A 24,362-nucleotide genomic window follows, 5' to 3' on the forward strand; every position below is an offset into this window, starting at 1 on the left:
CCACTCGGTGTGCTCAGGAAGTAATTCTCCTGCTTGAACCTTGGTGAAGAAAATGTGTGACTTGTCTGTGCTTCATTGAAATCTGCCACCTGCTCCAGCCCCAGGTGCAACTTCAGAGTAGGGTGAGGACAGCATTGCCAGTGGCTCTGAAGGTGACCAAGGTGATGAACTTTTATGCATGTAGATGCTTTAGGTCTGGAGCTGAAGCTATTTGCAAAATCCACATTTTTCCGTTCAATGCTGAATAAGAGAGGTCACTGACACTCTCTATTCATTGAGATCTAGCTATATTTCATTCTCTTTGCCAGAGAAAAGCAGATAGAGTGAGCACACGGCTTTGCTAAGATCGCAAGTTTCTCCATGGTGCAGGGTGCCATTGACTGCATGCACATCAATTTGCTGGCGCCACATGTTAACTCTACCCAAAACCTGAACTAAAAGAGATTCTACATTCTCAACACACAGCTGCATTGTGACCATAGATAGCGAAGCAGAACAATGCCCAGAAATCTGTCATGATGCCTTACTCTGCAAGTTTGCTATGCTTACTGAATTTGAGCACCACAGCAAACCAAAGGGTTGTTACTGGGCAGAAAGGGGTTTCTCCTGACAACATGGCTGATGCCTTTGTTGTGCAATCCATGCACACATGCTCAGCATGCAAACATACAATGAAAGCCATGCCGCCACACAAAATGTGATAGAGCAGACCACTGGTATACCGAAACAACTCTTCAGCTGCCTGGACCATTCCAGTGGAGGCCTGCAGTACTCGACAGAGTGGATATTGTGGTGCTCTGCTCCGTGCTGCATAATCTTGCAATCATGAAGGGAGAACCCATTCGGCCAGCTGTACAGCAAGCACTCAGGAGAAGGAGGAGCAGGAGCAGGAAGCAGAAAAGGACAAGGAGGAATAGGCAACCAATCCAGCCACTTTCTGCCAAAGCTGTCCATGAAGTATTTATCAGAGCGTGATACCAGTAACCACAACCCATACAACAACAGTCCGTCCCTCTGTCACTGACCATCATAGTGTCTGCTTAGCCACAATGCAAAAATGAAAGCCACCACAAAATAAACATTCTAAACCTAATATAAAAATAAAATCATTCCATCTTCTATAAAAAAAGTCAACTAACCATTTTTGTGCATTCACTGAGTGCCTGTCTTCTATAGGTTTTGCCTGTCCTAGTGCTCCTAAGCAGTGCTACCCCAGTGACTGCAGCATGGCTGGTGGAAGGCTCCTGACTTTCAATGAAGGAAGCTGCATGTGCTGTTGAGGAATGACCAAGAGCAGCTCTGGGTCTAGAAAGCATGACTGTAGCATGGGTGGCAAGTCTGGGATGGCTGGATGAAAGGCAACATCAAGGGTACTAGCAGCATGACAGAGGTGAGAGGAAGAATGCTGTCTTCTTAAAAGCAGAGAGCAGATTCGTGCTCCACAGCATCATAGAATCATAGGATGGTTACGACACAGAAGGAGGCCTTTTGGCCCATCATGTCTGTGCTAGCCCTCTGGAGCAATTCACCTAGTTCCACTCCCCTGCATTTTTCGTGTGGCCCAGCAAATTTTTCCCTTTCAGATAATGATCCAATCCTCTTTTGAAAGCCTCAATTGACCCTGCTTCCATCTAACTCTCAGGCAGTACATTCCAGATTCTAACCACTCGCTGCATAAAGAAGCTTTTCCTCATGTCACTACTGCTTCTTTTGTCAATTATCTTAAATCTCTGCCTGCTGGTTCTCAATCCTTCCATCAATGGGAACAGTTTCTCCCCATCTACTCTGTTCAGACATCTCATGTTTTTGAATACATATATCAAGTCTCCTCTCAACCTTCTCTTCTCCAAGCAGAACAATTCCAACCTCTCCAATCTTTCCATGTAACTGAAGTGCCTCATGCCTGAAACTCTTCACATTAATCTTTTCTGCACCCTCTCTAATGCCTTCACATTCTTCTTAAAGTGTGGTGCCCAGAACTGGATGCAATACTCCAGTTGAGGCCAAAACAGTGTTTACGCAAGTTTAACAAAACTTCCTTGCTTTTGTACTCTATGCCCCTATTGATAAAACCCAGGATATTACCAATTCTCACAACCTGTCCTGCCACCTTCAATGATTTATGCAGATATACACGCAGGTCCCTTTGCTCTAAAATTGCACCCTTTACTTTACATTGTCTCTCTGCGTGCTTCCAACTAAAATGAAACACTTCACACTTCACTGCATTAAATTTTATCTGTCACTTGTTCACCCAACCACCAGCTTCTTTATGCCCTTTTGAAGTTCTACACTATCCTCCTCATGGTTCACAATACTTCCAAGTTTGTACCATCCGCAAACTTTGAAAATGTGCCCTGTACACCAAAGTCTAGACAATCATTATGCATCAGGAACAGCAGGGGTCCTAACGCCGATTCCTGAGGAATTCAACTATAAACCATCCTCCAGGCCGAAAAACAACCATTCATCATTACTCTTTGTTTCCTGTCACTCAGCCAATTTCTATCCATGTTGCTACTGTCCTTTTGTTCCATGAGATCCAACTTTGCTCACAAGTCTGTTGTGCAGTACTTTATCAAATGTCTTTTGGAAGTCCATGTACACCACTTCAACAGCATTACCCTCATCACCCCTCTCTGTTACTTCATAAAAAACTCCAGCAAGTTAAACACAGTTTGTCCTTAACAAATCAATGCTGAATTTCCTTACTTAACCCGCATTTGCCCAAGTGACTATTAATTTTGTCCCCAATAACTGCTATTCCCCTGTGGCAGAGCCTCAGCAATCCTAATATCTACTTACTTGGGGGTTGGAGAGGCAGCGGACCTGCAAGGAACCAGAGCGGGAGAATATAAATCAGGACCAAAGCTTGAGGCCTACACCACTTACCCAGGAGTCGGAGAAGTGGCAGGACCAGTCAGCTGCTCGGAACCGGCCCGTGCTGAGTTCGAAAGGAGAATGAGAAAATAAAAATAGCAACCTCACAGGAAAACTGTAAATTCATTGGTTGGTTAGAAATTGCTGTTAGGGACTGTCTTTAAATTGCTGTAAATTAGAAAAGTGCATTATTTTTTTTAGAAGTAGCTATTCTTAGATTTTAGTGAGAAGCAAAATAAGGGAAAGTCAGGGCCAGTATAGTAAAGAAATATAAATAAACCAAAGTAAAATAAAGTTAAGAAATGGCAGGGCAGTTCAGTCGAGTGGAATGCGTGTCCTGTAATATGTTGGAAGTCATGGTCGCTACCGGTGTCCTAGACGACCACCTATGCATGAAGTGCTGCCAACTGCAGAAATTTGAGCTCCGGGCTTCAGAGCTCAAGCGGCGGCTGGAGTCACTGTGGCACAACCGCAAGGCTGAGAGCTACATGGATAACACGTTTGGAGAGGTGGTCACATTGCAGCATAGGAGCCTGGAGAGAAAGGGAAGGGGTGACTGCCAGGCAGTACAAGAGAACTAGTCAGGTAATGCAGGAGTCCCCTGGAGTCCCGCTCACAAATCGGTTTTTCATTTTTGAAGCTGGTGAGGGCTGGTTCCTCAGAGAAGTGCAGTCAGAGCCAAGTTTGTAGCACCACGAGTGGCTCGGCTGTACAGGAGTGGGGGAAGAAGAAAGGAAGAGCAATAGTGATAGGGGATTCATTAGTTAGGGGAACAGGCAGGTGTTTCTGCAGCCGTAGATGTTACTCTAGGATGGTATGTTGCCTCCCTGGTGCCAGGGTCAAGGATGTCACCTGCTGCAGGACATTCTTCTGGCGGAGGATGATCAGCCACATTGGTACCACTGACTTAGGTAGGTAGGGGGGTGTAGTCCTTTGATCAGAATTTATGGAGCTAGGTCGAAATTTAGTAAGATGGACCTCAAATGTAGTAATCTTCAGGTTACTCCCAGTGCCACGTGCAAGTGAGTACAGAAATAGGAGGATAAGGCAGATGAATGCATGGCTGGAAACGTGGTGCAGGAAGGAGGGCTTCAGATTACTAGAACACTGGGACCGGCTCTGGGGAAGATGGCACCTGTACAAGCCCGACGGGTTGCACCTGAACAAAGCCAGGACTGAGTTCCTTGCGGGGCATTTTGTTAGTGCTGTTGGTAGGGCTTTAAACCAATTCGACAGCGGTGTGGGAACCAAGAGAGAATATTAGAGAGGAATACTAAGGTGCACAAAATACTGGGAGAGACAGATAGCACTAGAATAGAGAATAGTAAGTTAATAGGAGGAGTCGGAGTAAGGGAGAAAGTCATGAAGTCTAAATCAGGGTTACTGTGCATGTGTGTGAATGCACAGAGCATAGTAAATAAGATTGGGGAGTTACAAACGCAGATTGCCATGTAGAATTATGATGTTGTGGTGATAATAGAGACCTGGCTCAAGGAAGGGCAGGACTGGGTGTTAAACATTCCTGGGTGCAAAGTATTCAGAAAAGGAAGGAAAGGAAGAAAGGAGGAGGGGTGGCAGTATTGGCTAAGGAGAGTATTGCAGTGCTGGAGAAAGAGGATGTCCCAGCGGTTTCAAGGACAGAATCAATTCGGCTAGAGCTAAGGAATAAAAAGGGTGCAATTACATTGCTCAGTGTAGTCCACAGACTGTCAACTAGTGGGATGGATGTAGTGAAACTACAGAGATTGGCAGGGAAATTACAGAGATGCAGACATTATAGAGTAGTTATAATTGGGGGCTTTGAGTATCCGAATGTAAACTGGGACAGTGGTAGTGTAAAGGGTGGACAGGGGAAAGAGTTCCTAGATTGTGTTCAGGAGAATTTTCTACAGTAGTATGTGTCCAGTCCAACAAGAAAGGATGCATTGTTGGACCTGGTTCTTGGAAATGAAGCGGGCTGAGTAGATCAAGTGTCAGTGGGGGAACATTTAGGAGACAGTGATCATTGTATCATAAGGTTTAGAATGACAGTAGAAAAGGACAATGTGCAATCCAGAACAAGAATAATTAACTGGAGGGCAGCTGACTTCAATGGGGCAAGAACAGAGCTGGGACGGATAGACTGGAACCAAAGGTTGGCAGGAAAAACTGTAGCTGAACAATTAGCTACCTTCAAAGAAGAAATAGTTTGGGTACAGTCAAGGTATATTCCCTCAAAAGCGAAAGGTAGGGCAAAAAAATCCAGAGCTTCCTGGATCAAAAAGAAGATAGTAATTAAGATAAAGAAGAATAAGCGCGCTTATGACAGGTGTCAGGCAGAAAATGCAATTGAGAACCAAGTGGAATACAGAAGGTTCAGAGGGGAGGTGAGAAAGAAAATATGAGAAGCAAAAAGGGATTATGAGAAAAGACTGGCAGCCAACATAAAGGGGAATCCTACAGTCTTCTATTGGCACAAAAATACTAAGAGGGTGGTAAAAGGAATAGGGCTGATTAGGGACCAAAAAGGAGATTTACACATGGAGGCAGTGGGCATGGCTGAGGTGTTAAATGAATACTTTGCATCTGTCTTTACCAAGGAAGCAGATGCTACTGAAGCCACAGTAACAGAGGGGTCAGGACCTTGAGCCAGGTCTCTATTATCGCCACAACATCATAATTCTACATGGCAATCTGAGTCACTAGAAGGGTTCAAAATTGGTAAGAGGGACGTGTTGGATAAACTGTCGATACTTAAAGTTGACAAGGCACTGAAGCCAGATAAGATGCATCCAAGGGTATTGAAGGAAGTAAGAGAGGAAATTTTAGGGGCACTGGCCATTATCTTTCAGTCTTCCCTAGGCTCAGGGGAGGTGCCAGAGGACTGAAGGATTGCAAACATTGTGAAAATAGATTGAAGAGGATGGGACTGTTTTCCTTGGAGAGGTGAAGGCTAAGAGGAGAATTGATAGAGGTGTTCAACATCATGAGGGGGCTGGATAAAGTAGATAGGGAGAAAGCGTTCCTGCTCATAAAAGAATTGCAAACGAAAGGGCACAGATTTAAAGTGATTTGCAAAAGAAGCAAATGTGATGTGAGAAAAAAACTTTTTCACACACTGACTGGTTTGAGTCTGTAATGCACTACCTGGAAGTGAGCTGGAGGCAGGTTCAATCAAGGCGTTCAAGAGGGCATTAGATGATTATTTGAATAGAAACAATGTGCAAGGGTACAGGGGAAAGGGAGAAGAATGGCACTAAGTCATAATGCTCATCCGGAGAGCCGGTGCAGACACGATGAGCCGAATGGCCTCCTTCTGTGCCATAACATTCTGTGATTCTGTGAGATTGCAGGACTGCTGTGCCATCCTACAAGCGCCTCTACAAAGAGTTATCCACACGCCTGTTGACAACAGTCTCAGCTTGCACGGTAGCACTCAGACTTTGGGTGGTTGCTTGTCAAGAAGATATACTAATGTCTATAATGTTATTGGAAATTATTTTAAAATAGAGTTCTGGTCGTGTCCGTGTCTATGTGTGTGTGTCTTAATTGGATTAAAGGCAACTGGTCTAGAGGCTTTGATGTACAGAAGAAAAGTAGGTTTGTAATGTTAATTAGGTAAACATAGGGAAGTTAGAAGGTGAAGTGTAAAGGGGGTAATTTGAATTTTTAAATAAACCATTCAAAAGAATGGGTGAAATATTACACCTAGCCAGAAGAAGTCAAACAATGTTTATTTTTTCCAAAGCTTACTAATAAAATTGGTGCTATGAAAGGGTTTTATTGTAGGAAGAGGGAAAGTTCAAAAAATCTAGTGATACAATGATAATTTGCATTCAAAGAGGAAAATATGTATCAAGGAAGAGAAAGCTGTTAGTAAAAGGAGAGGGATTCTAAGATCTAAAGCCTCCAGCCTGTAAGTCTCAAGCTGCTGTCTGCAAGGGCCCAGAGCTGAAAGAAACTCATTTTCAATGTGACTGTCCAGAGTGTGCTTTGTCAGGGGTCTGTTTAAATCTATGTGTTTTACTGTTGCCTTAACGGAGGTATAACTGGGAGTTAGATTAATTAGGGGATTTTTAGAAGTTATTATAGTAGTAATTTGTAAACATATGTATGTGCTTACAATCTTTTAATTAATAAATGTTTAATTTAATTTTATAAAAAAGCTCATGAGACTTGGTGGTCTTATTATAACTGAATTCAAAGCCTGCATCTCGAAACATACAAATTGCAAAAATCGGTCACGACAGTTGTTTCAGGTTTCCCTCTGGGATTTGAACAGCTCAGCATTTACCATCTGCTGCGTCATAATATGCTGCACGTGCTGCAATGAAAGCTGCAACACCAGGCACTGCATCATGATTCAGTCCACAAATGTGTTAACAGAGTTGGACATCACTTCCATGCTGGAAAGGATGTGTTCCAACATCTGCACAAAGCCCGATACCTAGCTGATGCCAATCTCCTCTACGCTCCTTGACATTGACAACAAGCTTTCTGGCAGGCATCCCAATGCACCAAGCATTTAGTTCTTCTCACCTATCTGAATTATTTTTTAGCTGCACCATCAGAGTGCCCATCTGGATCCTCTGCAGTGGAACCCACATGTGACCTCACCCTCCGGCGAAATGGACCCTGCGCTATCCTTGAACCCACTCTGGCTGCAGCCCACTCATGCCTGGTGTCTCACCACACTGCAGATCCTGGTTCTATGCTATACTCTTAGGATATGTGCAGCGTCAGTGTCTGAGCCGACCTTGGAGACCAATCTCTCCAATACTGTGCCAGTCTTCACTGTCTACCAGCTCAGAATCACATCCAGGATGTCTGTCAGCATCAATGGCTGTGTGTGTGAAATCAAGTGATGGTTTTTGTCATTATTTGTTGTTGGTGTTTCTTTGCTGTGTTGCAGCTCTTGGGTATTTGAAAGGAAAAAGGCTCAAGGATAAGGTTGTGGTGTGGGGTAAATGGTGCACGCTTACATCATCTGTCGATTGCAAATCAGAAAAGAATATGGGATGAGGAGAAAGTAGGATGCGATAACGAGGATTAGGGATGAGGAAACTGTCATCTTCTATTGGTTCAGTTCTGCCTCTGGCCATGGCCTCAGCAATGAATGTCCCAAGAATGGTGAGCATAATCTCCTCCATAGGGTTAGAGCATTCTAGGTGTGCCTGTTTCCCCACCCCCTCCCCCACGCAGGTAGCTCCTGCTGTCTCCAGTTGTACATCACATTGTCATGCAAGAGAGAGACAACTGTGTGGCACAATCTGTTTGGTTGTCATGGTTGAATGGTGGTGGTGTGTGCAAGCTGTGAGATGTGGGTATGAAGCTTGTGACAATGCTAGGTGTGTAAGGGTGGGGTGACATTTATAAATGTTAGTTATGAGTCCTGATTGATAGATTGTTGCTAGGTGAGTCATGGTGTGTGGTGATTTGAGCAATATCAGCCATTAGTGGTGAAGCTGGCAGGTTATGTCTTTTGAAGATGTGTTCACTGGCCTTGACCATTCGTGTGAAGTCATTGAACTTTTTATGTCACTGCAGGTCCTCAGGGTTTGACTACTGGCATTGACCTCCATGGCTATCTGCTCTTAATTCATTTTGAGCATGTTATGAGATCCTTCCAGTCCCCTGCGAAAATAGGACATATCTCCTTCTTGCTATCTCTTCTGCCAAGGCTTACAGTGCAGTGTCCAAAAACCTTGGAGACCAATCTCTCCAATACTGTGCCAATCTTCACTGTCTACCAGCTCAGATTCACATCCAAGATGTCTGTCAGCAATAACTCCAGCCACAAACCGCTCTTTTTAAGAGGTACAGAATAGCTTTAACTGAGTGTTAGAAAGTTACAATATTCAGGCCCCTGCTGATGCAGCAGCCAATGGACAGCACATTTAGCACTGGCTGCACACAGCAATCATTCAAATAGGCAAGCAGCATGAAGTTAGCGCAGATTAATCAAGCATTGCAATCTCCACTCCCGTGTTCACAGCCATCCAATTTAACCCACATACAGGGTGGTATGTAATGGAGGCGACAAGAGTCTTGCCCACTGACTGGAGAGCCAACGAAAACCCTGTGTAGCCTCTTTTCAGGGAGGCCCGCTGAATTAAGCACCAATTAGGCATGTAACTGGGCAGCAGCAGGCTGTCCCCAGGATCAAGGATTCCGGGGGCAGAAATCCCACCCGTCAAGAGCTGCTGGCCAAGTATGTGATGGTGGGAGGGGTGTCGTGATGTGGGAGTCACAGGAAGGAAGGGGAAGGAGCTCAGCAGCAAGGGCAGTGGGAGGCTTTCAGCAGGCTCCCCTTCCTGATGCCGGATCCCTTGAACAGGATCTGCCTTTGAACAAGGGACCACCCCATGCAAGCCCCCAAGCAACCCGGACAGGGTTGGATTTTCAGACTCCTGCATCAGAGTATTAATTGCCCACGTAAGGGCCTCAATTGGAGGCAGGGCAGAAAGGACGTCCATGGGCCTTCCCACCAAGGACTTAACCTGGGCAGTGGCAAGAAGGAGGCAGGCTCCCCAGCAGCCAGCCCCTACCTGATTAAATGCCACCCGCCATTGTACTCGCCACTTGAGAGGGCATTAACTTCTGCCCACAGTCTCCACAGCCTTATTACCTCTTGTATATCTGCTTATCATTGAAGTAATTTCATCCTTAATCGCTAAGACTACTTCTGCCTTGTGCAAGTTTCCTTATCCTTCCTATAGATCAGATAACCTGCTATCTTTAGTTCCCGATCCTGACTGTTTTGCAGTCATGTCTTAGTGATGGTTACCATGTTGAACTCTCTAAGTTGAATTTGTGCAATTCCTTCAATTTGTTCCTTATGCTCCATGAATTTCTATAAAAACACTTATTTGGACCTCATACCCTTGTCCTTCTGGTCTAATGTTTTTCTCAGGCATTTTTACATCTTTCAGTTTTTCGTTTACCTATGATGCTTAAAGCATGACCTCTGACTATTATTCTACACTCTGCCCTTTTGTTTATTTTACATTTATTATTTACACTTCCTTTCCCTCCTGAGCTCTCCTTGCCCTTCAATTTGCTAGTTTAAAGTGCTTATGACCTCTCTATTTACCCTTTTCGCTAAGATCCTGGTCCCAGTCCAGTTCAGGTGCAGCCTGCCTCATTGGCACAGTTCCTTCCTGTCCCAGTACAGGCGCTACTGTTCCATGAAATGGACCCCTCCTTTAGCAACATGTTCATGTCCCTAATCTGTTTATCCCTACTCCAATTTGCATGTGACTCAGGTTTATTATCCAGAGACCTTTTCTTTTAAATTTAGCTGCTGGGTGTCTTAAACAGGACTTCTTGCTTTTTCTTTCCTAAAAGTTGTTGATCCCAGCATGGATCACAGCGACAAACTCCATCCCCTCCCTCTTTAATATATTTTCAAGCCGATTGGAGATTTCCCTCACTCTGGCACCAGGTTGGCAACATGCCACGTGGGACTCTCGATCCTGCTCCCCTACAAATACATTATGCTCCTTTCCTCCTCCCTTTGGACATCCTACTGAAATATAAAGTTCCAGGCAGCTGTGATAATTTTGAATATTAGCTTTCATGGATCAATATTAAATAGATATTGCATTGTAAGTTATAAACCAGTACAAATTAGTACTTTAACAGTACTTTCTGTACCAATGGGCTGGATTTTACAGCTGCAAATTGGGCAGGCTGTCACCGCATGCTTATCTAAAATATGGTATCATAACAGGTGCCGAAATCAGAAGCCTGCCCGCCGTTTTGAGAAATTCAATTAACAAGCTACTGAGCTTGTTAAAAGGCCAATCGACTGCAATTTTTTGTTGATCATTCCATTTTTCACTAGTTACATGTGAAAAATGTTGGAAGTGAGTTACACCAGGTACGAAGAGACGTCACAAGGCCTGCAAAGGGACCACGGCTGCATGTAGCAGCAGAGTCTGCTGATGAAGGTGGCAGAATTTGGCTTTATTTGTTCTGTTTTTATAAGATGAGATAACAATTAAGGAGAGGGTGAGAGGGAAGGGGGGCCTTTAAATCGGTGGACAGAACCAACTTCCGGTTCATGGCCTAACCCCCACTCTCCCGCCAGGCATCCCGCCTTAGACACTCAACTGGGCATGGAATCCCCCTTCACACGCTAATTGGCCATTTTTCCCGCCTGCCGGCTGCCTTGGCTGGCCAATGCTTGACTCGACATGCTAAAGCGCAGGAGTGGAAGCGAGCGGACGATGCACTTCTCTTACCCCACCAGAAACCAGAAAATCAGCCCAACATAACTGTGCAAAATAAAGTAAGAATTACTGCAGAGGTCACAGCTACTAATGGCTCTTTTTTGCTGCATCTCTAATGTGCTAATGGGACTGAGTCTACTGCTGGCCACACTGCAATTGACCTCTTCTGCAGTGTACAAAGTAGAAAAATACAGCAACAGACTACAATTTCGCCACCTTCCCTGTTTCAGCTCGCAGAGACCAGGGTCTGGATCTTTCAGCTCAGCGCGCGGGCAAGCGCCCGACACGCATGAGCGTGAAACAGCACGCAATGATGTCGGACAAACACAATATTTCAGTCGGTGGGCACGCACAGGAGTTGGCAGCATGTCCGTCAACAAATAAGGGAGTTGTTAAATAAATTAATTAAATAGAATTCTTCCCTGCCTGTCCAAACTTACAGTTGGCGGGCGGGCGAATAGGCCAAGCGACCTTTGGATTTTTGAGGAAACCTCATCCACGGGCTGGATGAGGTTTCCAATGTTAATTTAAAATAAATTAAAAGTTTTTAGAACTCATCTTCAATGTGTCCCTGCTCATGTGACAAGAGTCACATGAGACGCCATTTTCCTTTTCTTTTAAAACTTCACTTTTCATGCGATAAAATTTTCAGCTCCCTGATGCAGTTCTGAGCTGAGTGCAACCACGCGCATGTGCTGGCTTCTGCGCTCACCCTCCTCCACCATCACCCCCCACCCCCCCCACCCCCACCCCCCCAACCCAACCAGCACTGAGCGTTTCAGCGTGCAATTTACGCTGGCCAGCCATTAATTGGCTAGCCAGCATGAAATCGCGGTCAAGGCCCAATCGCAGGTGGCAGACCGTTGCACAGCCGCTCCCGGGCCCCTCCGCCACGCCTACCCGATGAGGGGAAAATCCTTTCCCAGGACACAAGTCACTCTCAAACTAGCAGCACCTTATTACTGCAGAAGTAACACCAACACAAAAATTCAAAGTTTCTTCCCTACCCCAGAAAAAAAAGCTACAGTGAAAGAACGATAAACAAATGTAGCTAATAAAGGAAAATAATAAAATGTTGAGAAAATTGGAAAAGTAATAAAACAGTGAGATGTTCATACAGCTTTAAAGTATTACTTAATATGTGATTAAAAATTATAGTGCGGATGTGTGCAGAATCGACTTTTACATCAATAGAAGGGTAAGCATTGATAGTCTTGTAAACACAAACACAAACTTTACTAAAATACACAGCAGCCACAACAGGCACAATAACTTGTTGACCAAATGAATGTGAAACATGCACTTCTATTACATTTAGACAATAGTTTGACAACCTGAAGACTATTGCATTAATTTTATAAACACAAAGCATAAGGAGGTATTAGTGGAGCACACTGACAATACACTATCTGTAGCTAGACAATAATCTGGCTCAGATTTTCAGGTGTTAAAGATGATGAAATTGTCACTGTTCACGTCATTACTATTATGAAACTGACAGTCACTTCTGGAGTCCACACATGTGCAGTTGCAAATCCAGAAGTTTATGTAAGTGATTCTTCCCCATAGGGTGTGCTGTTGAAGTCCCCACAGACTACAATCAAGTAGAAATCACCGAATTGATAAAAGCTTGCTCTTTTACATTATTAATCTTCCAGAAACAAAACCCCTGAAAATGTTACAACTCACTGAATGTTCGACTTTTGATGCCATACTATAATTACTGCTGAACAGGCTCACTGACCCTGAAAATCTAATAGTACATTTAGTGAAATGTCAAATTTCTCCATTCTGATAAAAAAATCACTTTTTAAAAATATTTTTTCTTTAAATGTTTGTTTATGATATTTCTGCTCCTACCTTGTGTATGCCCCAATCACTTATTCTGCTCTTCATAAACTTTTAATTAAAAGTGAAAAGTTCAGTTCATTTTACTCCCTGGTTTGCTGTTCATGAAAATACTTCAATGGGATTGGTCGCTTACCCTGCTTGATGACATCACTATTGCTGGACAGCCGGAGACCCCTTGACTCGGTAGCAGACTCAAACTGACATCACAAAAAGGGAAACCCATGCCACAGAGATCGTTAGGTCTTTGTGGCACCTTTCTTTGAGGTCAGCGGCAAGCGCTGTCACCTCGCAGCTGACCGCAAAATCCAAGCCATTAAAAATAGGATTTTGTAGTCTGATTTTTAATGTGAGATTAGTCAAGTACAAAATCAACAGATCTACAAATCCATATTTTAATCCATAAAGATACACTAATATAACATATTCACATTCAGATTTATTTAGCATGCTTAAAACAAAACGTTGCGCTCTTTTTAATTTATACTTTAGAGAAGCTATTGTAATCATCTATTATCTAAATTTGAAAATTCTAATTAATATGATATCTGCCTCATGAGTTAATTTAACTAAGCTCAGTTTTTGTCTCTAGCATCAAAGTTATTTGATAAGGCCACAGAATAAATGCTCTGCAACCTAAATTTTCACAAATACCACATATTAAAATCACAAAGCTAATATGCTTGAAATCACAAAACACAATTGTATTTACAAAAAAACTTTAGATATACTTTTCAGCATATACTATACACATATGGGTACCAAAAATACTAAGGATCCTATTACAACATGAAACACTTGTGCTTGAAACACTTAACACAAGTCAGATATTCCATTGGAGTTGTGAGACAAAACAGGCTAGAAGACTAAATATTTCAAGTCTCGTTAAAAAAAAGTCTGTGATCACCAATTAAAGTGACAGATCAAATCAGAACAGACCTAAAGTGCAGCAAGGTGCTCTCTAATTTCTAAAAGGCTGAAATCGTTAGTAGCCTAATATTAACATATTAACATATATCTCACCAAACATGCACAAAATTAGAGGAGCAGGTTTCATTATCCATGTCTCATCAATTCTGCTCAGTAAGCAGTTTTTAAAAATTAAAATGGTCAATTCAAAGCAAGGAAACAACCAATAGACTGTCCAGGCATAAAATTATGACATGAAAGCCAGGCAGAATTAGGCAAAATATCAAACACAATTAGATGGTAACGTAAAAGTCAAAGATATAAATATGAAGTGAGAATTATCACAAATGATCGATAGACTATTTATATTGCATAGCAACAAAGCTACTGTTATAGATTCAAAGTTTGTATATATCCACATATTTACAAAAGTTAAAGCAAGCTTGAAAACCCCATGAGAAAGACCTGGATAATGAAATTGTCAATTTGTAATGTGATATTTTAAACATGGAGACTAGAATCCATGCACTGTTTTATATCTTTGCATTGGCATATCTATTTCAGCTCAACAACATACTAGTTCATACATGTGCATCAACGTAGTTAGTAAGTCTAAGCAATAAATGGGTAAAATATATTCTTTCTTCTGTGCATTAAAGGTGAAAAATATGCAAATGTCCAAAAAGGTTAATAACAAACTGAAGATTAATGTGTTATTTGGTTATCGGCAAGCTGACATAAAAGTTACAATCCTCAGTAGTAAACCAATAGTGCATCTTACAAAATCTTAGCCCGTACAATTTGCCTCAAGAGTGGAAGATGAGAGTCCTGAAACAGCAAAAACAAAAAGAATGCAACAAAGAAATACATTGGTAAAAATATGGGATTTAAGATTCATATTTTAAAACATTAAGTTGAAAATGTCTCTAAGTGCCTGTTGCACAGTTTCACAATAATAGGTTGCCATATACCAATACCGAACTATAACAATTCCCTGAAAATTTAACTCTCTTTAAAAAAATAGTGAAGCAGATTTTGGGGTTTCCAAACCACATTAAATTACTAAATTTTACTCTGCAAAAGGTTTTATAATTAATTCTAATCAAATCTATTGCAACAGACACAAGCAAAAATTAGACAGTCCACAAAGTAGAGGCAACCACTTGACATTATATCAAAACTTCAGTGAAACAGACACCCTGCCCTCACCTAGAAGGCCTTCTCTTCAGCATTTTATAAAAGTATGCACATGTCTGAACTAGTAAACTACACTACATGAAGGCACACATTGATTACTCACCAATAATTCTTCTTCCAAGCATTAACAAAAAAAATTGTAAATGAACTGCAATTAGTTGTGATGGAGGATCATCGGAAGGGAAAAAAGCAACAAAGGAAAAGTAAAAATGAAGTCAATGTGGCGCAGATGGTGGCAGTGATTAAAACAGAAAAAAGGCTATGCAATGTTTGTCCCAAAGCCAATCAGGCTGCACTCAAAAGGTGAATTTCAAAAACAATTCTCCAACAAAATCCAAAAATGTACTACAGTAAATATTCATAGTAATGTTAGAAAAAAAACTTGTATCTGCAAAAACTATTGTAAAGAATGTAAATTAAATTAAAATCACAGAAGCGTGATGCATACATCTATTTGGACCTTCACACAAATTTCCAAGTAAAGAAACTCATACCTGATTCCCAACAGTGTGCTTCTTGCAAAGCTGACTTGTCCTTTGTTGGGCACTACAGAAAAATAAATATAAGAAGTTCCACAGGATGAATATCTAGCAAGATATCTAAATCCTTTAGCTACCCATGGAAAAGAAGCATCAACTAGTTCATGATTTTGTTTCTGTATTGCTGAAAAAGAAGACATGCTATCAAAGTTTTTTGTCTTGCACTCATCAGGACAGAGTTGCAAGAATACCAAATCCCAAAGGTAGCAACAATTTATTTTGCACTAGAAGAGGGTGCCAATTGGTGCTTTGACCAATCAGGGTCAACATGCCTGGTTTGAGTTTAAACAAAGCTTGGCAGTTACCTGTTCCCTGGTGCATTCTCCACAGCAATGCCTCTACCAATCAGAGTCCGCTTGACAACCAAACAGCATCAATTTCTTTGAAAAAGATCTTCCTGTTATCCATCCTCAGCTTTCCTTTCAATGCTTTAACCATACAGTAAGCCCTCATTTAAAGTTGTGGTTGTGTTCCCAAAAAATAGCGACTTTAAGTGAAACGACTTTAAGTGAATTATGGATTCCCTTAGGAATCAATGTTAAAGCTGGAGTTAGATTCCTTTGGGCATTTCCCACCCAGAAAAAGCAATGTACAATTTGAAATACTGTACCATATGTGTGCAGCTCTGGGCATTCCTAGCTGGGATGACTTGCAAATTAAAATAAACCACTGAATATAACAGAAATATTATATATATTCAAATTAGATAACACTAAATCACCCAAAGAAGCCTTGAGTAGCACAGCTTCTCACCCAGAGACTCCTGAAACTCAGTTCAACTTTTTGCTTGATTTCTTTTCCCACTCTGTGTGTGCCTCTCTCTCTCTCCTTCCCACTCAGTCTCACACCCATTCCCCACCCCACTTATCCTCATCCCCACCTCAGCCCAGAGCAGTGACTCAACAACTCGAGGTAGTGGCCAACTCTGAGTCTGAGGCTACATCTGGGCCCAGAGCCTGGACCTCTTCCTTACATTCTGTAGGGGGCCTAGCCCCTGTTCCTGGCTGTGAATTGTGCTGGGGTGGGGGTGGAGCAGATGGGGCCATCTGGCAGAGGTTGAACCAGGGAGTCCGTAGATTCAGCCAGGGGCCCCCACTCCCACGTCCTCTACTCCCCGAACCACATCCTCCGGTTTTTCACACTTCACCACCCAACCAGCAGTCAGCAGCTTGCCGTCCTGAGCCGCGATTGCATCACTCCGAGTGGCGGTGACTGTCCAGCCCAAGCCTCTGGATAAGGCTCCCTGCCCTGTGCTCCAGTTCCTGGATCTAGGGCCTCGCTCTTCCCCCGCAGCCTCAACCTCTGGTGACACAGCAGGGAGATAGCATCAAAACATGGCAGTGATGGGCCCAGAGTGCAGCGTGGGGGTGTCTGGTCAGAGTGCAGTCAATGTAGAAAAGAAAATGGTGACATAAATCAGAAAACAGGACCAAACGAATATACAACCTTAAAATGAAACAACATTAAGCGGGGCGACTTAACGTGAGGACTTACTGTATCCTCTATTTTAGTATTCTGGCACACCATGAAGTACTGATCTAGATTAACTTCCTCTGTGCAATTTAGTAGCTTGCATATTTCAATAAGATCTCCTCTCTCTTGTCTCCTTTCAAGGGTAAAGAACCCAAAGTTCCTCTATTTAACTCAACCTCATGGCCCACATCTGCATCACTTTTCTAGCTTAATTGTTTCTCATAACTAGATACTCAAGGGGCAAAACAACATGGAAAATTGAGCAGTGTGTAAAGTGTTTTGTACATTCAACTTTTCAAAAAATTATATGGATGGTGTATTGGTGTAGGTTAACTGGTTGCAACACAATAAAAGGATTTGTGTAACATTATAAACTAACTGTAAATGTTCTGTGGCTTTTGATTAATACATGAATTTTAAGAGTATGGGCAGGGTTTTCCCCTCATTACGCCAAGTGCAGCAGCGGGTGTGAAAAACGGAGTTTTACCCACTGGTTACAATGGTGGGTTTTCGCACCATATCATTCACTTCCCGCCTCATTAATCATGCATGCACGAGAAACACGCCGGATCATGGGAGGGCGGCCTCTGATTTGCCCGCCCCGCCATGAGCTCGCTGCTTTCTCACTCCGGGCGCCATATTCAAACAGTGCCCATGCACGGCTTTTTCAATGGTTGTTGCCCAAGACTGCCACAGATGAGAGTGATGGCCCCAAAAGGAAAGAAGGCTGCAGCCTCCAAGTTCAGTGATGCCTCACTGGAATGCCTGCTGAACACTATGGAGGCCCGAAATTATGTCCTCTATCCCTGTGAATGCTGGAGGAGGTTCACAAACCCCACCACTCAGGCTTGGGAGGCAGTGACAGCGGTGGTCAGTGCCAATGCATCACACAGGGGGTCAGTCATCAAGTGCAGAAAGAGGATGAATGATCTCATCCCTTCCGCCAGAGGAATTCAGCCATCTCATCACTCTCTACTCACGCATTCACAAGCCCATCGCACATTCACAGGGATATCACATACTGCCAGCTTAAGGGACATCCCCACTCACTCTCACACAGACCTTCACATCTCCATCTGGGATCAGCTCCTCTGGAGCTTGTGTCCTTATCCCGTCCATGGCTCCACTCACCACCCACACATGCCAGGCATCCTTATCATCTGCAGGTCTAACAGCATCTGTGGAGAGAAAGACAGAGTTAACGACTCGAGTCTGTATGACTCTTCATCAGAGAGTGATACGGTTTCGAAATGTTAACTCTGTCTTTCTCCCCACAGATGCTGTCAGACCTGCTGAGTTTTTCCAGCAATTTTTGTTTTTGTTTCAGATTTCCAGCATCCGCAGCATTTTGCTTTTATCCTTATCATCTGCCCTGGCATCCTGTTCACACTCTCCATCTGTCCTTACGCAGGACAAGCTTGCACACAATCGCAGGGAGAGGTCCCAGACCGGGGTTGGAAAGCAAGGGCCAGGACAGCAAAGTCCTCACTGACTTTGAGAACAGAGCAGGAGAGGACTTGGACTGTGCCTGTGGCAACAGTGAGGTGGGCAGCAAACACCCACATGAGGATCCTGAATCAGTTCACCCCTCAAACAACCAAGCTGTGAGTGCGTTGTCCCGTTTACAGCTGCTTGCCATGCACTATTATCTATACCATCTTTCATAGGCACCTCTGCGAAGCACCCGAGACCCTCAGCCAGCCAGGCCTTTAGCTTGAGCCCTGACGACACCTCAGATGAGTAACCTGAGGACAGCACCATTGAAGACCCGTCACAGCGCTCACCCACACTCTCCAGCAGGGCAGACACACACCATGTGGGACCTAGTTCTAGAGCAGCCTTGGCGTCACAATTTGGTGAGCACGGCACATAATCTGGCTCACAGCAGGGAGAGGCAGGGGTATCTGAGGTCGCTGGCACTCGGAGGACTGCTGGAGGCCAGGATTCTGCTGAGTCTGAGTCAGATGACGAGCTTCTGGACTTGGCCCTGAATCAGTTGGTGGAGGGACAGCAACAATCATGGGAACATCAGGAAGGGATGTCAGCTGCATTCCTCAGATTGCGACAGATGATGGAGGAGTCCATCCGCATTCAGTGTCAGGTGACAGCGCTGGCATGCCAATGCACTGAGGTGAACACTGATAGGATGGTGGTTGCCATGGAGACCTTGGTGCAGGACATGGTCCTGCACTAATACAAAAGCAGTACTCCATCGCCGTAGCCATTGGTGACATCCATCAGAGGGGGGAAATCACTCAGGCTGCCTCTTCTCCTCAAAGTGTTAGCCAGGGGCCCTTGGGCACCCATAGGGAGAAGAACCAACAGCTGGATACCCTGGGGTCATCCATCCATGTGATTCCGGGACTGTCTGGCCGATCTCAATCCCTTCTTCTTGTGACGCTATCACCTGCAGCTCCACAGGCCGAAGAGGGTGCACCTGCCCCACATCAGGACTCTCAAAGCAGGCCGGGGCCCTCCAGGTCTCAGCCCTCCAAAGGACACCCACCAAAGTCATCACAGACAACAGGGTGTAGCAGTCAGCAGGCTGTCTCCACTTCTGTTGTGGGTGTCAGGGAAACGCCTAGACATAGCGGTAGGGTTAGGAAGATCAGAAAATTTAGGAGCACAATGGTGGCATGGGTGTTCACAACATATATTTAATGTTCACAAATGTACATAGAATTGTACCCATTTCACATCTCCTCTTGTGTATGCCTCCTTTTTATGATGAGCTGTATTGTTGTCGATCATATGTGATACCATGGTCCCTCCCCCCGCTTATCGCAGATGTCGCTATCCATGGCATATGCTTCCATATCACCACAGTGCGTGCCCCTTTCTCAGATCATTCTTGACATCAGTGATGCCTCGACCTTAATGCTAAGTGTGATTCTGGAAGGAACCTTGTTTACATTCTTTGCAGGGTCACCCCATGTTTATTCTTGGCTGTGTAAGATTGAGGTAGAGGTGTTCTCCTATCTCGTTTGCATTCTTGAAAGGTGAAGGTGTAGTGTACAAGGAGAGAGGGTGAGGAGAGAGGAATGCCGACAGCACGATGTACCACCAAACACATCTTCCCTTCACCCCGTCCCCCGTCGGCATTCTGTGGGGAGCATTCCCTCCGGGACACCCTGGTCCACTCCTCCATCACCCCCAACACCTCAAGCCCCTCCCACGGCACCTTCCCACCCAATCGCAGAAGGTACAACACCTGCCCCTTTACCTCCTCCCTCCTCACTGTCCAAGGGCCCAAACACTCCTTTCAGGTGAAGCAGCGCTTCACTTGCACCTCCTTCAATTTGGCCTACGCATTCGCTGCTCCCAGTGTGGTCTCCTCTATATTGGAGAGACCAAACGCAGACTGGGTGACCGCTTTGCGGAACACCTTCAGTCTGTCCACAAGCATGACCCAGACCTTCCTGTCGCTTTCCATTTCAACACCCCATCGTGCTCTCATGCTCACATATCCATTCTTGGCCTGCTACGACGTTCCAGTGAAGCCTAACACAAACTGGAGGAACAGCACCTCATCTTCCGATTAGGCACTTTACAGTCTTCCAGACTTAACATTGAGTTCAACAAATTCAGACCATAAACTCTCTCCTCCATCCTCACCCTCTTTTTTATCCCCTTTTTTCAATATTTATGTAATTTTTTAATTTTAATTTTCTAATTCTTATTTTTTATCCACTTATTTTTATTTATTTTCATTCTTATGTGTTGTTTTATCCCCATCTATTATCCTATTTTCAATCTTTGTTCCCACCACTGTCCCCTCCCCCCACAAGGGCTATCTGTCACTTGTTCATGTTGTTCTTTCCAGAGTGCTTACTCTTGTCCTGCTATTATCACATTCTGCTTTCTGACCTTAATGCCACCATCAGCACCTCCTTTAACCAGTACTACTATCATTAACATCCCTTTGTCCTTTTGTCCATGACATCTCTGGCAATCTGTCCTTTGCCTCCACCTATCACTGGCCCTCTGTCCAGCTTCACCTTCCCCACACCCCTTAAACAGTATAAATTTCATCACATTTTACTTCTCTTTAGCTCTGAAGAAGTCATACGGACTCAAAACATTAACTTTTTTTCTCTCCACAGATGCTGTTAGACCTGCTGAGATTTTCCAGCATTTTCTGTTTTTGTTCCATCATTACATCCCTGCTTTTGTATTTTAGACCTCATCCAATAAAGGAAAGAGTTCCATATGCTTTCTTTACTACCCTACCCACCTGTCCTGCCACCTTCAGAGACCTGTTGACGTGAACACCAAGGTCCCCCGCAGGTCTTGTGGCGCGGTGGTAGTGTCCCAGTCTCTGGGCCAGAAGCTCCAGGTTCAAGTCCCACTTCAGGACCTGATGGCCATGGAAGGTGTGTTCATAATGTGCCAAACAGGTTGATTATCAGCCTGTAAATCCTGATGGCAGGTGGTAGGAGCAAGAATGTTTCTTGGTCGGTCATACTTGTCAAGAAGATATAATAATTCTCATAATGCTATTGGCTCAAAGGTTGGTGTGGGAGAAATGGGTTCTGATTCATGGGGCACTGACAACAGTACTGGGGAAGGAGAGAGCTGTTCTGTTGGGCTGGGCTTCATTTGAACCATGCTGGCACCAGTGTCCTGACGAATCATATAACTAGGATTGTAGATAGGACTTTAAACTAATTAGTGGGGGGGGGAGGGCTCAATTGAAGAAAAGCTTAAAAAATCAAAAAGAAATGAGAAAGCAGAGGTGCAGGGTAGTGAAGAGGTGACCGATAATCAAAGTGTGACAGGAAGGGGCAGAAAATATAAGCAGAAGAATGCAGCAGAAATTAGAGCCATAATGAGTAATAATGGTAAAAAGTCTTTGTCTGAATGCACGTAGCATTTGTAACAAGACAGATGAGTTGAAGGCACAAATAGAAATAAATGAATATGACTTGATAGCAAATAGGGAGAGGTGGTTGCAGGGTGACCAAGGCTGGGAACTCAATATTCAAGGGTATTCGACATTCCAGAAAAATAGGCAAAAAGGAAAAGAAGGTGGGGTAGCTTTGTTAATAAAGGAAGGTATCAGTGCAGTGGTGAGTAGTGATATAGGCGCAATAGATCGTGATGTGGAATCAGTTTGGGTGGAAATAAGGAATAGCAAAGGGAAGAAGTCACGGGTGGGAGTGATCTATAGGCCTCTGAAAAGTTGCCTCACCTTAGGACAAAGCATAAATCGGGAAATAATGGAGATGAGTAAGAAGGGTGCTACAATTGTCATGGGTAATTTTAATCTGCATACTGACTGGACAAATCAGATTGGCAGGGGTAACATGGAAGACAAGTTTGTTGAGTGCATCAGGGATTGGTTCTTAGAAACTACCCGGGAACAGGCAGTTTTAGATCTAGTAATGTGTAATGAGGTAGGATTAGTAAGAGATATCGTAGTTAAGGATTCTCTAGGGGGTAGCGATCACAACATGGTAGAATTTCAAATTCAGTTTGAGAGACTCAAACCTGTGTCCTCAACTTAAATAAGGGTAATTACAGAGGTATGAAGAAAGAGCTGTCTAAAGTGGGCTGGGGAAATGGATTAAGGGGAAGGTCAGTGGATGAGCAGTGGCAGACGTTCAAGCAAATATTTCATAACGCTCAGCAAAAATTTATCCCAGTCAAAAAGAAGGACTCAATGAGAAGGATGAACCACCCGTGGTTAACAAAGGTGGTCAAGGAGAGTATCCAATCAAAACCTAAGGTATACAAAGCAGTGAAAACTAGTGGTAGGCCAGAGGATTGGGAATTTTTTAGGAACCAACAGCAGATGGCTAAAAAGCTAATAAAGAGGGAGAAAACTGATTATGAAAGTAAATTGGCAAGAAATATAAAAACAAACAGCAAGAGCTTCTACGGGTATATAAGAGTGGCTAAAGTGAGTACGGGACCCTTGGAGGATGCGACTAGAGAACAGGGAACAGGGAAATGGTAGGTGATTTAAACCAATATTTTGCATCGGTCTTCATGGTGGAGGACACTAATAACATCCCAAAGATATCAGATAAGCAAGGAGCTAATGGGAGGAAAGATCTTGTAACAGTCTGTATCACGAGGGACAAAGTATCTGACAAACTAATGGGACTAAAGTTAGACAAGTTGCCAGGGCCTGATGGCCTGCATCCAAGGGTTTTAAAGGTAGTGGCTGCAGAGATAGTGGAGACATTGGTCAAAATATTCCAGAACTCACTCGATTCCGGGAGGGTCCCAGTGGATTGGAAAACCACTAATGTGACATCCCTGTTCAAGAAGGGAGGGAGACAAAATGGAAACTATAGGCCAGTCAGCCTAACATCTGTCATTGGGAAAATGTTAGAGTCCATTATTAAGGAAGAAATAGCAGGACACTTAGAAAAGCTTAATGCAATCAAACAGAGTCAACATGGTTTTGTGAAAGGGAAATCGTGTTTGACAAATTTGCTAGAGTTCTTTGAGGATATAACAAACAAGAGTTGATACAGGGTAGATGTAGTGCATTTGGATTTCCAGAAGGCATTTGATAAGGTGCCACATAAATGGTTATTGCACAAGATAGAAGCCCACGGTATTGGGGGTAATGTATTAGCATGGATTGAGGATTGGTTAACACACAGAAGACAGAGAGTCGGGATTAATGGATCTTATTCAGGTTGGAAAAATGTAACTAGTGGAGTGCCACAAGGATCAGTCCTAGGGCCTCATTTATTTACTATCTATATTAATGACTTGGAGGAGTGGGCAAAGTGTAATGTATCCAAATTTGCTGACGATACAAAAATAGGTGGGAGGGCATGTTGTGATGAGGACATAAGGAATCTGCAAGGGGGTATAGATTGGTTGAGTGAGTGGGCAAAAAGTTGACAGTTTAATGTAGGAAAGTGTGAGGTCATGCACTTTGGTAGGAAGGGTCAAAAGGCAGACTATTATTTAAATGAAGTGAGATTCCAAAAAAGTACAGCACAGAGGGATCTGGGTGTTCTTGTGCATGAAACACAAAAAGTTAGCATGCAGGTGCAGCAAGTAATTAAGAAGGCAAATGGAATTTTGGCCTGTATTGCCAGGGTGTTGGTGAGGCCACACCTGGAGTACTGTCTACAGTTTTGGTCCCCATATTTAAGAAAGGATATACTGGAGGCATTGGAGGCAGGTCAAAAGAGATTCACTGGGCTGATTCCTGGGATGAAGGGGTTGACTTATCAAGAACGGCTAAACAGGTTAGGCCTTTATTCATTAGAGTTTAGAAGAATGAGGAGTGATCTTATTGAAATGTACAAGGTTCTGAGGGGGCTTGACAGGGCAG

The 24,362-nt window shown here is 43.7% G+C and overlaps 1 protein-coding gene across 3 annotated transcripts in view; it reads right to left on the reverse strand.

Annotated features, from left to right (window-relative positions):
* The window catches only part of dnm3a (dynamin 3a), a 270,426-nt gene that overhangs the window by 108,222 nt on the left and 137,842 nt on the right, over nt 1-24,362 (reverse strand). For 2 of the 3 annotated variants that reach the window (XM_078561578.1, XM_078561576.1), the window contains 2 exons: nt 15,542-15,593; nt 14,649-14,678 (listed from right to left, as the gene is read on the reverse strand). In XM_078561578.1, coding sequence (XP_078417704.1) covers nt 14,649-14,678; nt 15,542-15,593 — 82 coding nt within the window. The remainder of the gene's footprint in view (nt 1-14,648; nt 14,679-15,541; nt 15,594-24,362) is intronic. The other variant, XM_078561577.1, reaches the window with a different exon arrangement.

Source organism: Cetorhinus maximus, chromosome 17, assembly GCF_964194155.1.
Source record: "Cetorhinus maximus chromosome 17, sCetMax3.hap1.1, whole genome shotgun sequence".
Lineage (NCBI taxonomy): Eukaryota > Metazoa > Chordata > Chondrichthyes > Lamniformes > Cetorhinidae > Cetorhinus > Cetorhinus maximus.